General features: G+C 34.2%; 2 protein-coding genes across 4 annotated transcripts in view; one reads left to right on the top strand and one right to left on the bottom strand.

Moving 5' to 3' along the window:
- Positions 1-2,695, top strand: part of LOC106873300 (dnaJ homolog subfamily A member 1) — a 15,178-nt gene extending 12,483 nt beyond the window's left edge. The window contains exons 5-6 of the mRNA XM_014920609.2: positions 58-288; positions 976-2,695. Of these exons, the coding sequence (XP_014776095.1) occupies positions 58-288; positions 976-1,301 (557 nt within the window). The 3' untranslated portion in view covers positions 1,302-2,695. The remainder of the gene's footprint in view (positions 1-57; positions 289-975) is intronic.
- Positions 2,696-6,421: 3,726 nt separating this feature from the next.
- LOC106873301 (eukaryotic translation initiation factor 2D) overlaps positions 6,422-17,671 on the bottom strand; it is a 47,203-nt gene continuing 35,953 nt past the window's right edge. For all 3 annotated transcript variants that reach the window (XM_014920613.2, XM_014920610.2, XM_014920614.2), the window contains 10 exons: positions 16,673-16,867; positions 15,159-15,276; positions 14,092-14,137; positions 12,828-12,931; positions 11,569-11,703; positions 10,734-10,823; positions 9,508-9,600; positions 8,145-8,265; positions 6,787-6,949; positions 6,422-6,700 (listed from right to left, as the gene is read on the bottom strand). In XM_014920613.2, the coding sequence (XP_014776099.1) occupies positions 6,621-6,700; positions 6,787-6,949; positions 8,145-8,265; positions 9,508-9,600; positions 10,734-10,823; positions 11,569-11,703; positions 12,828-12,931; positions 14,092-14,137; positions 15,159-15,276; positions 16,673-16,867 (1,145 nt within the window). In that variant the 3' untranslated portion in view covers positions 6,422-6,620. The remainder of the gene's footprint in view (positions 6,701-6,786; positions 6,950-8,144; positions 8,266-9,507; positions 9,601-10,733; positions 10,824-11,568; positions 11,704-12,827; positions 12,932-14,091; positions 14,138-15,158; positions 15,277-16,672; positions 16,868-17,671) is intronic.

Raw genomic sequence — 17,671 nt, 5'->3', positions numbered from 1 at the left:
TTATAGATTAAGTTTTTAGAAGTTGGTTTCAACATTTTAAAAATTTGTATTTTAAAGGTATGAAAGATGGTCAGACATTTCGATTTGCTGGTGATGGTGATCAATTTCCAAAAATGGAAGCAGGAGATGTTATCATAGTTTTGGATGAACAAGATGATGAACTTTTCCGTCGTAATGGAGCTGATCTTGAAATGCCAATTTCACTGACCCTTACAGAAGCCTTATGTGGGTTTCAGAAAACTATTCCCACTTTAGATGATCGTATTTTAGTTGCAACTAGTTTACCCGGTGAGTTTATTTATGTCTTCATTTATATTTAACCAGTCTGCTGTACATCAACATTTATTCAAATTAGCCTCCATAATTGGTTGACCCCCTGATTTAATTCTGAAGGACTTTTAAAATAAATCTACTTCATTCACTGCCATGACTTTTGACTTGCTGCTGTGTATTTGCAATGTACAGAGTAGCTTCTCAAAGCATTGTTTGGGCGAGGCTTTTGAATATACTGTTATTTGAGTTAAAAATTTTTGGAATAAATTTCCAAGGTGATATGATTTAACTGCAAACAACTATTTGTTTCAGCAATCTGCATATGTCCAGTTTTGTAACTGCTATATCAATTATACTAACCTAACATTGATGCAATAAAGTACAAACCCTTGCTTTAGAGAATGAGATTTAATAGATTAAAGTACCAAGTTACTAAATTAGAATTTCATAGCTTGGAGTTCAAGCCTTGCTGCAACCATTGTTACATTCCTTAGGGGATACACATAACTTTCCTTTGTGGTTACACTGATTCTAGTCTCTATTTCATACTTGTTTGCTATGTTAAAAATTCAGTTGTAGAAATGTACTTCAAAATTATTAAGGCTTAAATGCTATTTCTTGTGAATTGTTTTTTCTTTTTCTAATGTTTGATTTTAAAAAAATTTTAATCAATGTTTTAAATAAAAAATACTTTATTTTCAGGTGAGGTTCTCAAACATGGAGACATCAAGTGTGTTGTTGGTGAGGGTATGCCTATATATCGTGACCCATTTGAAAAAGGAGTTTTGATCATAAAATTTACTGTCAAATTCCCACCATCAAATTTTATTCCCTCAGACAAATTGGTAGAACTTGAAAAACTGCTGCCTGAACGTAGACCTGTGAACATTCCAGTTACTGCAGAAGCATGTGTTCTGTCAGAATTTAATCCAAAAGAACAACGTTATAGGTCTCAACGCACTGAAGCTTATGATGATGATGAGGATGATCACATGGGTCAATCCCGAGTTCAGTGTGCCTCCCATTGATAGTTTCCACCTTTAAAAAAAAAAAAAGAAAAGCAAAAAAAAACATTAGATTTTTATTCTACACCCTCCTCCTTTTTCAATTGATAATGTTCATTCATTGTCGCTCTTTCAGCTTGATAGATCTTTCTGCTTATTTTATTCATGCTTCCTTTTATTTATTATTTTTTTTGTTCTAACCATATCTAGAAGATTCCATATATCATCTACAAAACTTCCATGAAATTTTCTCCCCTCTCTAACATACTTATGTTACCCTGATCTCCATTAATTTAATCCTAAATTAGAATTTCTTGTTAATGAAATCTATACAGCTCTTGGTATTCTGAAGAGTGTAAAAATGGAGTAACTTTGCAATTATGGTCTAATCTACTTCTTTATTGCTAGATACATATAATATTGTGCAGACCAAGACAACCAAACATTACTGACTTTCTTTTTGATTATCTATTGGTTTTGTCTGTATACTTTTTTTGTTGTTTGATTATGACTGGCTTTTGAATAATATCCAGACATATAACATGGCTCTTCATACAAATGTCTTTCTATTTAATAGATGTAATAATTATGGAATAAAATTAGATCAAACTTTTTATTCTCCCCTCTTAATATTATCTCTATCTTTTAACCCTTTTGATACCAACCTGCCTGGGACCACCTATGGGTCTCTGCTACTAAACATGTTTGTATTTATATTTAAAAATCAATTGGTAAATTGTCTTCTAAAATGCAACTTTAATGAAACTATTTTACTAAATCCCTCCACAAATTGAAATGAATTGAACCTTTATAGTGTAAGATATACTAGGAATATGGTCACAAAAGGGTTAAGATATTCTCCTGCATACAAATGCAACTGCTGAGTTTGGTGCTGAACATATGTATAACCTATTATTTTTGTATGTTCTTACCTCTATGTTGCTATTAATCTGTAGGATTTTACCTTATTTCCCTGCTTGCTCACAAGGTGATTCTCAGACTTGTCATAGCCATATTCTTTACTTTATCAAGTATTTGGATGTGAGATGCTTTTGATTTAAAAGCAATATCTTTGAAGCATCCGATGAAACTCAAGCTGATTGCAGTGTTTGATTGTGCATCTAATGAATGACATTTTCAACTGACATGTTGGCAGTGATTTGTTTACTACTAACTTTTTTGTTTTTTTTTAAACCTTCATTTTAGAAAATGTAGGACCAACATGGTAATAAATCATCTATAATGAGGAGGCTCTTCTGTAACACATTTCATACTAATTCATTGAAATATTTGATTCCAAAATTCTATGTATATAGTAAATGAAACTAATTTGTCCTAGTGTAAACATTGTATGGAGTTTGAAATAAATTCTAAATGGCATGATTCCGTTTATTTCCATGTCATTTTTTTTTCCTTTATATATTATCTGGTTATATTTTACTCATCTTCTGAGCATAGTCTTAATATTGTAGATGGTTTACTAATTTTTGTATAATTTGGTTCCACTTTTAAAGTTTTATCTTGAATAGGTCAAATAGGTGTCAGCATCAAATATTTAAGTCCTGGCAGGAAACATTTGAACTACCTCATTTTAAAATTTAATCATAGATTGTATTTTAAGCTTTAGGGATATTCTTGTTACAGCTTACACATTTCCTTACTGCTTATAGCTGAACTTGTAGATATTCATTTTGTTCTACAAAAAAAGGGATGGGGTGGGGAGTCTGTAGAAATTTAAATAACATAATTTATTTTCATGTTTTTAGTTAAGTTTAGTGTTGCAGTTAATAGTGTCTATAATTTTCACTCAAATTGCAAGTGCCTTGACTTGTATTGCTTAAATTACCATTGTTCTTTCTGTAAAGTGAAGCCTTGAAGGATTGTTTCTTCATTGTGGTGTATGAAGGAACTTTTTCCAACTATAAGAAAACATCAATATGCAAATCTTACTGTTTGAATATTGACCCCCTCCCCTATCATTTAAAACCTCTTTCCGATTTTCAAATATCGTGTAGTCCTTAGGATTGTAGGGATATAAACTGCAATGATTCTTATTGCTTTATTACCTTGAAAAGATATGAGCTCAATGTATGCATTTGCTGATATATTTCTTCGTCTTATGTGGATCGGGTCATTAAAAGCAGATGATTTCGTTTGATGCAAAAACACTCTCTTTAGAAGTCAATGTGTTTATGAAAACTGCAACAAACTCGTTTTCAAATGCAATATGTATATCCATATAAAAAGTATGATACAGTGAAAAGTATAAACAAAATTGAGTCTTTAGAATTAAAGATGGGTAGAAAGAAATTGAAATAGAATTCAGGTTTTCCCCCACTATTGGCATCTACACTGCTGCTCTGGTTCCATAGGTAAAATATTTTTGACAGTTAAGGATTATTTTTTATTGTATGCAGTATTTAGCTTGGCCATATAGTGAATTCAAAACTATTTGTATTTAAAATTAATAAAATTCCTTCAGATTTGTGTGTTTTTTTTTGTTTTTGTTTTTTTTTCATAGTCAATTTCCCAATTTCATTTAATATTGAGCTTTAGCAAGAGAAACATTAAGCTTAACTTGTTCAAATTGGAAACAAAATAGTTTTAAAATTTTATTCTACACAGAGCAGTGGCAGTAAAAGATCTGAATTTAGTTGCTTGACCTGTTTTATGTAGGGGGCCAATTTTCAAGATGAATTTTCTTTTTGTGGAGTGTTAAAGAATGTACTGACAAAATATCCAAAATTTGAACCATTCATTTTGTCTGATAAACAAAACATTTGAGCAGAGCAAGGTTCTCTTGAGTACATTTGTTTCTTTCAGTTGCATTTCTTGTATGAGAAACTGTCAGTTCTAGTATTTTACCCATTCAGTTGATGAGAAAATTGAGAAACAATTTTATATTATAAAAGGAAATATGATGGCTGTCATTTAATGTTATAAATCTTACCTTTACCACTAAATTTTATGAGACAATGGGTACCATTCTAGCTCTAATTGCATGGTTAACAAATCAAACTATAAAATGTGCCAATTTCGACCACTTTTACAAATACTTAAAACATTTCTGTGCAGGTGTGAAGAGTAAAGTTTTAAAATTGCCTTATGAAAGTCATACTTGATCATTGTCCTTTAGCAGTCGAGAACACTTGTGTTGCTGTCAAGAGAGGCACCTATTCAATACCAAATGAGAGGCATGATCATGTGCCAAGACTCCCCATCCTCTTTTTTTTCTTCTTGTAACTGGTTACAACTGTGTCCTTTTGAAAAAAGCATTTCTTTCAATCACTGAACTATCTTCACAAAAGTAGTTATGACTACATAAACCAAGCACAATAACTCAGTTGCATTTGCTAACAGCCTGAACTAACTCATATCTCAAGAATGCAGTATTAGCCTTAGCTGAGATAAGAGGTAAGATATACTAGGAATATGGTCACAAAAGGGGTTAAGATATTCTCCTGCATACAAATGCAACTGCTGAGTTTGGTGCTGAACATATGTATAACCTATGATTTTTGCATGTTCTTGTGTTTATGTTGCTATTAATCTGTAGCATTTTAAACTAATGCATTTACTGGCAGAGATATTGAATAAGATATTCCAAAATAGCATTCAGATTTCTTTATCAAATGTAATGCTTATTTCTTCACTTTGTTTTGAATTAGTCACATATTGTAACTTCAAGATTTCAATGGTGTTTTTGTATATTCTTTAGAATGACATTGTAGTGTTTTTTTAGTCATTGGATTGGGTCAGTTTTAACATGACAGGTAGAATATTGGTGCTGGATTAAATGCTAAAGGATCAGAAGTACTGATAGTCAAATTAAAATGAGAATATCTGAAATAAATACGAATACTAAAAATGAAGTGCAGTACCGGATAAATCCCAAAATCTAATTGGTTTGTGCCAGTCACGAGGCCTAACATGCCAGAAAGTTTCATCCGAATCCATCCAGTGGTTCTTGAGATATCGTGTCCATGGACAAACCGAAAACAATGCTTTTTCTAAGGCAGAGGTAAAAGAAATTAGGGACTGGGACAAATTGGAATCTAATCCCCTGCTTATGTTTTGAGTTCAAATCCTAAGTCCACATTATTTGACTACACTTCCTGACTAGTATTTACCATTCATGTATCGGTTGAGTAATTCTAATCAACTGCCAACAGAGATTAGCTTAGAGCCCACATTCTCCCACTTAGAACTGTGGAGTTCAATAACAACAGTTACTGTTGTTATATGAATATTTATCTGCTTATTATTCAGGTCACTGCTTGGAATTGAACTAGGAATCTTGGGGTTAGTAACCTGCGCTCTTAACCACTACTAACCCCAAGATTTCAAGTTCGGTTCCAAAATAATAATAATTATTATTATTTATCTTATTTCTACCACCACAACTTGTGTATACTCTAAAAGTGAACCCTGTCAAATTGAGTTATGCAAGAGAAGATAGAAACTAAAAATAGATTAACATATAGAGGTAGGTTTGGTTGTATGGTAAGAAGCTTGCTTCCACATATGTTCAGTCCCACTGGATGGCACCTTTGGCAAGTGACTTAGTACTTAAGCAAAAGGAGACCGATAAGCACTAGGCTTAATATGTACTGGGGTCAATATGTTCAACTAAATCCTTTCGAGGGTAATCTAGTCCAATGACTGAAACAGGTAGCCATTGTCATAGACACAGCAACCTCTGTATATTCTTTTGTTTGTCATTTGACTGGCCATGCTGGAGCATTGCCTTCAAAGTTTTTTTTTTTAAACAAATTGACCCTAGGACTAAAGCTTAGTACTTACTCTATTGGTCACTTTTGCGAAACTGCTAAGTCAAGATGTAAACACACCAACACCAGTTGTCAAACAACGATGACAGCAAGCTTCTTTCAGTTTCCAACTACCAAATCCACTCACAAGGCTAGAGGTGCCATGCAGTGAGACTGAACATGGAGACACATGGTTGGGAAGCAAGTGTCTTGCCACACACCCACATTTTCCTATTTAATAAGCAAAACCAATTTCATCATAAATGTAGATGGAAAGCTAAAAACTATATCAGAACACCTTCAATCAATATTTTCATTTCACATAAATGTGAAGAAGGGAAAGCAAACTTTTCCAAACACTAAATTACTATAATAAAAATTGATAAATCTATTCTTTTATTTTGCTGGCCAATACATACAAGTTACAGTCAATACAGGACATGCATGTTCAACCTTATTTCCTCTCTCAGACATTCAAATGGAAGAATTTCATTCAGTTGGTGTGTTGTGATTGCACAGACTTCTTAGGACTAAGCAGTTTCGGAAGATAATCTTTGTTCAGAGTCCTTTTTGATTATCTTTTACCTTTAGTCTTTTTTGTCTTGGGTGCATACTCTAATCCAGTAACCATTCTTCGTGGTACTTTATATTTATCTGTGATGCAAGAAAAATATTAATTATAACTGTGGGGGGTATAAAAATCGAGAATGATACATAGAGAAAATTTAGATGCAACTTACTAATCAGTGCTTTTTCAACAAAATTTACTTGATTGCCTTGTATCAAAACATGTTTGCCCGTCTCCTGGAATACACTTGTGCTGCAGGCAACACCAACACTGACATGGTGTGCAAATTCTTCAGGACAAATTCCTAATGATTCTAAATTTCGTACAATAGTAACCTGAAAGTGACAAACCAGTAACAAATTAACCATTTAGTATTTAAGAATCAGCCATATCCAGCCAAAATATTCTGTTTTATCTTCAAACTGGCCAGATGTGGCCTCTCACACCAACCCAGCAATATCATTCTAAAATTTAAGTCACCTCATCAAAATCTTAAAAGAAAAAAGATAATGCATGGTTAATTCAAAACTGCGAATAAATAAGCATTACTTTTGACAGAATAATCTGAATGCTAAAGGGTTAATGAAAGATAACGAGAAGCGGATTTGACTTATTCAATCATTAACACAGCTACCTCACAAACCACTGGAGAGTTGTGGCAGTATATTTGCAAGACTCGCATGAGCCATCACATTTCTTTTCTATAAGCCTTTTGGAAGCTAACATGCATATCACTTGTTTAGGTTATCTCTATAGATATTCAATAGAAATTACAGTCAGCACTGATTTCAGTTACGACTTTCCGTATCCGAGACACCTGAATGTAAACAAGATCAAAAATGGGTAATGGGCATACACGCCATATTTCAGGAGTTTTTGCTTTTATCAGCATCCATCCAACCCATTAATCATTTATGATCTTATTGTTTACATCAAGCATCTCAAATACCAAACGTCATAACAAAATCAATGCTGGCTATGATTTCTATAGATAACCTTAACAAGTGATGTAATAGCACTGCTAACACAATAGAACACAGTGTTGACTTACAAAAATAATATAATATAATTGGCGTTGGGAAGGACATTTACAAAAATGCTATATCTGATCCACAAAAGGCTATGGCTATCTAACAGGAAAGCTATGTTATATTACAGAAAAGCTGATATAACAGTGATCCCAGCCTATATGACGAAAGCAGTTGAAAGAATGATTCAAGGTATATTATAGGTAAACTACGTAAGAAAAGTGGGCTAAGATTATATTTACAGGAAGGCTATGCTGTAAGAGTGGGCCAAGAAAGACTAAGGTTAGAAAGATTAAAATTCCCTTCTCATGGAACACCATGCACCATTTTGCATTTTTTTTTTTAACCAATGCAGACCATCACTAGTTTCCGGGTTTTATCATGTAGGCATGCAGCCAGCTGAGTTAACAAAGAAGTAAGGCTGAATACTGTCACATAACTGGAACATTGCTATGTGAAAACAATGAGAAGTTTAGAGAGCCAGATATTTTGAAAAACTTACCCGTTTGTTGCTGGCTCTTTTCTGAACCTCTATGTTGATATTCTGGAGAGGACCTTTCTTCAGTATGGGTACCTTTCCAGGAATCTTTAATTCATGAGCTACCTGCATGTTTTTCATAAATCTGAAAGAGAAATGCATACATGTAAATGAGTCTACTTCTGTTGTTGTCGGCACTCCGTTGCTTACGATGTCGAGGGTTCCATTTGATCCGATCAACGGAACAGCCTGCTCGTGAAATTAACGTGCAAGTGGCTGAGCACTCCACAGACACGTGTACCCTTAACGTAGTTCTCGGGGATATTCAGCGTGACACAGTGTGACAAGGCTGACCCTTTGAATTACAGGTACAACAGAAACAGGAAGTAAGAGTGAGAGAAAGTTGTGAAAGAATACAGCAGGGTTCGCCACCATCCCCTGCCAGAGCCTCGTAGAGCTTTAGGCGTTTTCGTTCAATAAACACTCACAACGCCCGGTCTGGGAATCGAAACCGCGAGTCCGCTGCCCTAACCACTGGGGCATTGCGCCTCCACTAATGAGTCTACTACTCAAATTACAGTGAAGGTGTAAGGCCTAATAGTTAGGCTATTGCACTCACGACTGCTAGATCGTGGGCTCAATTCCCTGATTGGGCAGCACATTGTGTTCTTGAGCAAAACACTTCATTTCATGTTACTCCTGTACCCCTATCGATCAGGAGGGAATGTTGGCCTGCTCACCTAGCCAGCATCATTTGAAGGCTAAAACAATGCAAAAGACACATTGTGACTAGCCTGGTTGGTCATATGATCACATGACTCTAATCATCATCATTTTAACATCCACTTTTCATATTCACACGGGTCAGACAATTTGCTGAGGCAGATTTTCTACAACCAGATGCTCTTCCTGTCTCCAACCCTCACTTGCTTCCAAGTAATGTGATAATATTCTCCATGAACAGAGATGTTTTCAAAGAAGATTGAAAATGAAGGACATTGCTTACAATAATGATGACACTCATTAACAACTATCTCAACAAGTCAAGGCAAGGAGACAGTAAAACACACACATACATACAGACATACACAAAACGGGCTTCTGTCAGTCTCCATCTGCCAGCTCCACTCAAGGATTTGGTTGATCAAAGGCCATGGTAGAAGACACTTGCCCCAAGGTGTCATGCAGTGAGACTGAACCCGAGACTGTATGGTTGGGGAGGAAACTTCTTAACACAGCCACGCTTGCACTCAATCCTTAAATATAAATGGTTTTAAACATGAAACTTGAATGACAGGATCACAAAGCCACTCATTTTACATCAAAGTTCACAGTAGGTAGATAGTGAGGAATGGTGATATGTGTGTGTGTATGGTGTTAATCTTACCTTGATATCAGGTCTTTCCAGCCTAAGTAAAATTTGTTGTTTTCACCAGAACGCAGAACAATTTCCGCTAAAACAGGATCCAACTGCACCATACTGCAACAAGAAGATTTTGCTTTACTATCATGCTAAGAAGCCTAGGTAGATGATAATGGTGGTGTTGGTGTTGGTGGCAGCTGTTGTTGCAGTCACCTTCACCATTAACAAAGAAGGTAGAATAGGGAAAAGAAATACCTCGCTAGTGCTGGTGCCACATGAAAAATACCAAGTCCAATCTCTAGAGTGGTTGGCATTAGAAAGGGCATCCAGCTATAAAAATCATGCCAAAGCAGACAATGGGGCTTGGCACAGTCTTCAAGCTTGCCTGCTCCTGTCAAGCCATCCAACCCATGCTAGCATGGAAAATGGATGTATGATGATGATAAAATGCCCTCTGAGTGTTTTCAAGTAAGAGACTAGTATTCCACCAGTCCTCAAAACTGCAGAGTTACAGGATGTATCACTTGGAGGGAAAAGAGCAGGCTTCACTATCTGTTTTAGCAGGGTTTTTATGGCTGGATGCCCTTCCTAACATCAAGCACCCAACAGAGTGGACTGAGTGCTTTTTATGTGGAACCTGCAGCAGCGAGGTCTGTTTTGGCATGGTTTTTACAGCTGGCTGCCCTTCCAAATGCCAACCACTTTACTGTGTTGACTGGATGCTTTTTACATGTGATTAAAATGTCATATAAAGAAACCAGAAGACAAATTCTTCAAGTCAAGCCAACCAGCAGGAGACCTAGTGGCGGACCAAGAATGAGATGGTTGGATGATACCCAAAGCCTCAATTGGTCACGCTTAGGAATCCAATTGGGAAGTTTAATGGCAGTTTTTTCTGAAAGCACTCTGTGGAGGAGGTACCTGAGGACTATCCCATCGGTCCTCCCAAGAACAGTGGGCAGAGATGATGGCTGGATGGAGGTCCATAAAGCATGTCCATAGTTAAAGAATTTGGAAATTAGAATTCAGGGGAAACCACCCAAAAAACTTCAATATGCTCCAGAATTGTCAAAGACATGCTTCAATTTTATTGAAATTGAATAAAATAAAAAATAATGATGATTTCACACATACTTATACATGATGAACAAAATGAATGAACAACAACAACATAATAATAATAATGATATAAATAAAATATGAAATGTTTTGGTGTGTGATTATTGCCCACCTTCTATGTTTATTCTTACCTTTGGCTTTTATCAAACGGTAATTGGTTTTTTTTTACATAATCTGTTATGACAGTTCTCACATCTGCTGGTAGCATAGTACTTCCTTTGCTGGCATTGTTAAAATTAGAAGAAAAACTATTGATTAGTTAAAGTAAAAATACAATTGTATTCAAATAGAAAAAAAATTAACACACATTTGATGAATTTCTTACTTGTTAAAAAACAGAAGCATGACTGGAATTGTGTCCTATATTTCTGAAAAACTTTAAAAAAAGTGTGTGTGTGTGGCAGGGTGAATCTTTGTCTTGAAATCACATATTTGTGAATGAGTGTCACTATCATCGAAGATGCATTATTTGTTTCCAATATTCTGAAAAATCATGTCTGGCTACAGGAAACCTTGCTTGATAACAAGTGAGGGTTGATGACAGGAAGGATGTTCAACCTTGGAAAATTTGCCTTATTAAGCTTCATCCAATCTATACAAGAATGGAAAGGTGGACGTTGAAACTATGACTTTGATGATAACTTTGAATGTTCAAGAAACTAGATCAGTGAATTTGAATTCACTTTTGATCAAACATTTTCCACAGCTCAATAGATTCAGACACACACATATCAGAAACTCTCTTTCTCCAGTCAATGGTGGTGGTAATGGAACCCTACACAGTGGTTCAACCTGCTAGAAATAACTGCCAAATCTCATATTATCTTAAGATAATAAGAGATTTGAAAATGCACTTAACCACTTAGTTTAAAGACACCAACTGGCTCTTGAATTTCTTCAGCAGTGTCCAGAGAGAAAGGAGATACTATTGACACCGATTGAAATAAAATTAAACATCTAACTTACTCATAACCATATTCCTTCAAAACTGGCAAAACTGCTGCTGTCACAATCCGTATTTCAGTAATTTTGGGTAGTTGAAAATCATCCTCAGACTCTTTTGCTTGTTCCGTAATATCAGGAACAATCAAATCTCTAAGTCTACAAAAATATAGAAATTTTTATTGAAAATAAATCTCCAATATAACCTCAGTACCAAATATCTTCTCTTTAGTCCACAAAGGTTTCCTAACGTCCTCATTGCAGCATACAAATACTAATAGACATAAAGCTCTGATGTAAAGAGCAAGAAATGCTGAGCATGCATTTTGAATACATTTTTCTGAGATAATCAGAGATTTTAAGTGTTACTTTGTCATCTTTCCAAGAAGATATGGTTGCAAAATTTATCTTCTTTCACATACCTTGTCTTTAATCATTTCTTAACCTTACCTTTGATATTTAATCAAAAATAATGTGGATATCCACAAGATCTTTATAATATATTCAACTATCAAGTTTCAATTCAAGAAAAACTGCCTGGAGCTTACAATCTCCAGTTTTCTCAAAGTAAATACACCTTTCAAACCTCTAAAAAGTATCTGAAGGCCAATGATAGTTTTATGAAGCTTATAGTCTCCCATCAGTTTTTCAATAAGTAAAAACCTTTTGTACCCTAAAATAATATCTGAAGGCCAGTACTAGCTTTATGACGTTAAGCTGATGAGAACTAAATCTCATGATGAATAGCACACCAGACTATCACGTGGAGGATTCTGAGTTGATCTGGTATTAACATGCAACAGCTTCATGCAATGAGATCAAGGAGAAGAAAGTGTATAACCCAGAAGCACTATGATACATTAGCAGATACATTAATATATCATTTACTCAACCTTCTACTGGTAGTTTTACAATAACCATCCTGAAATCTCAAAACCAAGACAATTTTTATAGGCCTATTCACAGGAAGGTGAGTATAGTTTGCTCTGCAAATGAATTATGCAATTTGCATTGCACAAGTCAACTATACAAAGAAGTATAAACTGAAACATGCTGTATTAGGCTACATTTCACACAACCAAACATTATATGATAGCATAACCAATATAGTCCCAACTTAGATTGAAGTCTGGTTTTTTTTAGGTATGATAGCTTGTCTTAAATGCACAAAAAAAAAGTTAGGCATCAAGTGTTTTTTTTTTTTAAACCATCACCTTATACAAGAAAATTACTAATTAAATTTTAAAACTATAAAGAAAATAAAAATTGAGTTGTAATCTTACTTTGCATGGTCTTTATTTAACCATATTATTTCATCAACACCTTTACTTTTTGGGGCCACTTTTATAAAATCATTATCTTGCATTTCTTGGAGAAATTTTGAAAGCTGAGAAAGAGTAAAATGATTTTTTTTATTCACAAAATTAAATGAAAATAGAAGACATCATACAGCAAAGGTGATAAAAAAAAAATCCCCTTAATTCTGATTCATAAAGAAACAATTTCATACTGAATTTCAAACTGTAATTTATTTCCCAAGTCCATGTAAGTTTAATTAACTTCATCAAACTAAGGAGTTTAAATTTTTAAGTGTTTATGGTAATCACATATTTCATTTCAGTGTCAACAGGAAACATCACAAAGGCAGCTATAGAAGTTCTATTTCCTCATCATTGTTGATTTAAGCCCTTTAGCATTTAAACTGGTTATATTTGGCCCAAATATTCTGTTTTATATTCAAACTGAGTGGATTTGGCCTCTTACACCTACCTTACAATGTCATACTAAAAATAAACAACCACATCATCAAAATCTTGCAATTACAAGATAATTCAAAACAATGTGAATGAATAGGGATTACATGATACAGTAATCTAAATGCTAATGGGTTAATATATGGTTTCTTATACTGACAAGAGTTGGATAGAGTGTACAAGACAAACATCTTTTTATTACATCTTACTTATGGCATTGCATGTCACAGTCCGATACTTCTTTAGTACACCTAAACCCACCTTGCTCAGAATACTTTCTACAAAAGGCACACAGCACATTTTAACTTTATGTAATTTTAAGACATATTTAACTGTTATTAACAGTAACACTAAGAATATAACAGAGAAAGGAAAACAAGCATAATAAATGGTTGTAGTTACTGGCAACAAATAAAAGGGTAAACAAAAGAGTAAAGACCCTCTTCAATCATGAAAGACCATGGGTTTGCACCCAGAAAGTTACCTTCCAAGGAACAATCTGAGTAAGGTTGTTTATGGAAGACCTGCAGTTGCCCATGCATACCAGCCTCCCCTCTCCACACTACTGAGGGAAAAGCAAATGCCGATACAGCTTGGTACCAGTGACATTGCAACTCATTTCTACAGCTGAGTGAACTAGATCAACATGAAATAAGGTGTCTTGCTCAAGAGCACAACACACAGCCTGATCTGGGAATCAAACTCACAAGTATTAGTTGATTAAAATGCAGGTGTGTTTTAACTCAGTTATTTCATCTACTGGATAATAAGTTTTAGTGATCAGGAAATTTACCTTTTTATAGGAAGATTTCTTAACTTCAAGTGTTTTACCTTCAGGGCTACAATCAAAAATAAAGATACTGGTTGATTACAACTATAGAAAATTAAGGACAGAATAAAAGGGAAGTAAGAAGAAATAAAGAAATATATATGAAAATGCTAAACTGGGAAAATGAAAAGAAAAGAAAAAAATTCAATGATTATCATATCTTTAAAAATAGAAATATTCTTAGAACTAGATTTCATATAATTTATAAAATACATTTGATAAACTACATTTCAGTCTGGGGAAACACTGTTCTCTATATTATATCTATCTTCTGTTTTCAGAAAATATATTTTAGCCATCAGTATTACTTAAATTATACTATTTTTGTTTATTGTAATTAAATCTACATTCAGAATTAATTGCACATAAATCACTGTTGCCCAGCAAACAGAGTTAACACATTTAATAATTAAAAAATATATCTGCTGCTAAGTGTTTTAATCTAAAATGTATCACAAAAACTACTCATTAAATTTGTATACATTTAATCATTGATTATTGATCTGCACTTACTGGTTTCTATTTAAAATTTATACAACTATTTTTCAATGTTGGCATGAATTGGAGCATTCTGAAAATATACGAGACACTAGTATAAGATATTAGAGTTTATATTTACTACAGTTGAATACCTTTCTTAAAATTAGTCACTCAAAGATCATTTTCCATCCACATAGATTGAAATCATTAGGAAAAACCTGCCTAGTCATGTCTACAGTGTCAATGCAACAGTAACTGGGACTGAAGGATGTTCTCAAGAACTCAGTCAAAGGCTACAACAGAAATGCTACAATTCTGTTCGTTTAAACTGAAGATGTTTAAAAGAAAGAACCACATTATAAATACAGACAGTATATATCATCTTAAAGAATTTCATGGAAAGTAGCTGAACATGTTTAGTTGTATTACAAAGCAGAAGGAATACCAAAAAAAAAAAAAAAAAAAAACATCCTCAAAACGGGCAGAAAGGGAGTGAAAATCAAATTTTGGTCAAAATTTATATTTTTAAAACAAAACAACTGTTTACTAACCAAAAAGCTTTCATATGATTTCGGTAAAAATTTATTGTCATTATAGGGAGTTCTTTTTCTTTAACTTTAGATTTCAAGGCACAAAGGAAGCAGTGACGTAATAAGGAGTCCATCTCCTCTATAAAAGAAATAAAGACATATCATGATACAAGAAAGAATTCTTATAAACGGTTAAAAGGCGTATTGTTTCTATTTAGTGTAATAAGAAACATTTATCGTTGTTATTCTTGTTTAACTCCCAAGCCAGACTGATAGTTGGCACATAGATAGTCACTTGAATGACTAGGTGGACTTTGTGGTGGCAATGCAAATATATACATACGATGCATATATATATAAATACACGTGTGTGTGTGTGAGTGTTTGAGATGATCTATTGTATAGTTTCTTCCTGTCAAATATCATTCGCAAAGCATTGGTCAACCTAAGACCGTAACAGAGAAGGCACTTGTCTGAGATGCCAAGCAACAAGATGGAAACTGAAGCGATATGATTGCAAAGCAAACTTCTTAACCACACCATATATGTTGCTAATGAGAGTCTTCCAGTCAAGCTTCTAAATTTATACTCCTTGTTAACAGATGAGAAGAGCTCCAATGTTCAAACACATATGCACACAAACACCCCAACAACCATCTTATCCTTTTGAGGTAATACTGATTGAAAGACATTAGCTTAAGCTAATATTATGTTAGAGTATTCTGTCTACAACCATGTATATCTGGAGCAAATCATAAAATGGGAATGGGGGAGGCAGAAAATATAAGGTTCATAGCTTCACTTTAGAATAAACTTGACGACATCATTTTTTTTTTACTTTCTCATCTTAAAAGTAAGAACAACAAAACCACAAAGTATTTCTTTTTTTTTCATTATCTGATTAAAAATATAAAATGTCAGATATCAAAGCACTGAGTATATAATAATTAGAATCTGAATAAATTAAGTGAGAATAAAGTTATTGCCATTTTCTGCACTCTTTACAAAGACTAGATTATATGTGTATTTGCTTTCACAGAAATCATCATCATTATTGTTTAACATCCTCCTTCCATGCTGGCATAAGTTGGATGGTTTGACAGGAGCTGGCCAGACAGAAGCCTGCACCATACTTCTGTGTCTGTTTTGGCATGGTTTTTTATGGTTGGATGCCCTTCCTAACACCAGTCACTGTGCAGAGTGGGCTGAGTGCTTTTTAAAAGGCACCGGCACTGGCAAGGTCAGTTTTGGCATGGTTTTTACAGCTAGATGCCCTTCCAAATGCCAACCACTTTACAGCGTGGACTTGATGCTATTTAAGCGGCACCTGCACTGGCAAGGTCACCAAGTAACTAAGCAAAACAAGGAATCTTTGAGAGGGGAGGGGGAATTTGGAGGAGGTGATCTTGTAGAAACAGATGTCTTGCCGTAGAGGAGGTACAAGGCTACCCAGCCAGAGAGAGACAGAGGGAGAGAAATGGAAGACAAATGAAAGATGGGAGCAAAGCAAAGCAAGAGAGAACATAACGAAATACCTTGTGTATTTACAGGTTCATCATCTTCATCATCATAATTATCATTATGATCTTCTATTGACTCACTGTCAACTGGCAAATTTGTATCATCTTCACTGTTAGAATCATTTAAATTAAGCTGCTCTAAGTTCTGAACTGAAGGTTGGCCTTCTTCAGCATCATTACTGGCTGCTTCAGAGTTGTCACTAACTGTATCTACAAAAACAAAAATATAACATCATTTAACATCACCATATTTTTTTAATACTGCAAGAATCATCATCATCATCATCATTTAAGGTACATTTTTCAATGCTTGTATGGGTCAGACGAAATTTGTTGAGGCAGATTTTCTGCAGCTAGACGCCATTCCTGTCACCAACCCTCACCTGTTTCTAAGGTGATATTTCTGCATAGTCAGATATGTTCTTCACAGAAGGCTGGAAATAAACAATATTGTTCGTATGACAGTGATACTCATTTACCACCATCACATTATGTCAAAATAAAGGTACACACACACACATAAACACACATACGAAAGTCTTCTTTCAGTTTTCATCTACCAAATCCACTCACAAGGCTTTTGTCAGTGCCAGGGCTATAGTAGAAGACACTTTCCCATGTAAGCATGAATTGAAACTGAACCTGAGACAACATGGTTGAGAAGCAAGCTTCTAAACCACACACCTACACTTGTACCTATATTATCATTATATTAAAAGAATTAACATCTTACTTAATGACTCATGTTGACAGTATACATTTTGTTTTGTCACATATACATTTATAAAGTTTGAAATATTCTTAATGAAAGGAAATAGCTTTTGAACATAATCAATTTTAGAACTGCAGCTATCTCAAGAAAAACATAAAAGAAAACCTGGAGCTTAACTATAATCATATAATACTAATATATATTGAATATGAGTAGAAATTATTGAATATGATATCACACATTTGTATATATATATATATATATATATATATATATATATATATATATATATATATATATAT

The sequence above is a fragment of the Octopus bimaculoides genome, chromosome 18, assembly GCF_001194135.2.
Source record: "Octopus bimaculoides isolate UCB-OBI-ISO-001 chromosome 18, ASM119413v2, whole genome shotgun sequence".
Taxonomy (NCBI): Eukaryota; Metazoa; Mollusca; class Cephalopoda; order Octopoda; family Octopodidae; genus Octopus; species Octopus bimaculoides.
Note: the sequence above shows the minus strand (reverse complement) of the source record. Positions and strands in the feature narration are given on the sequence as shown.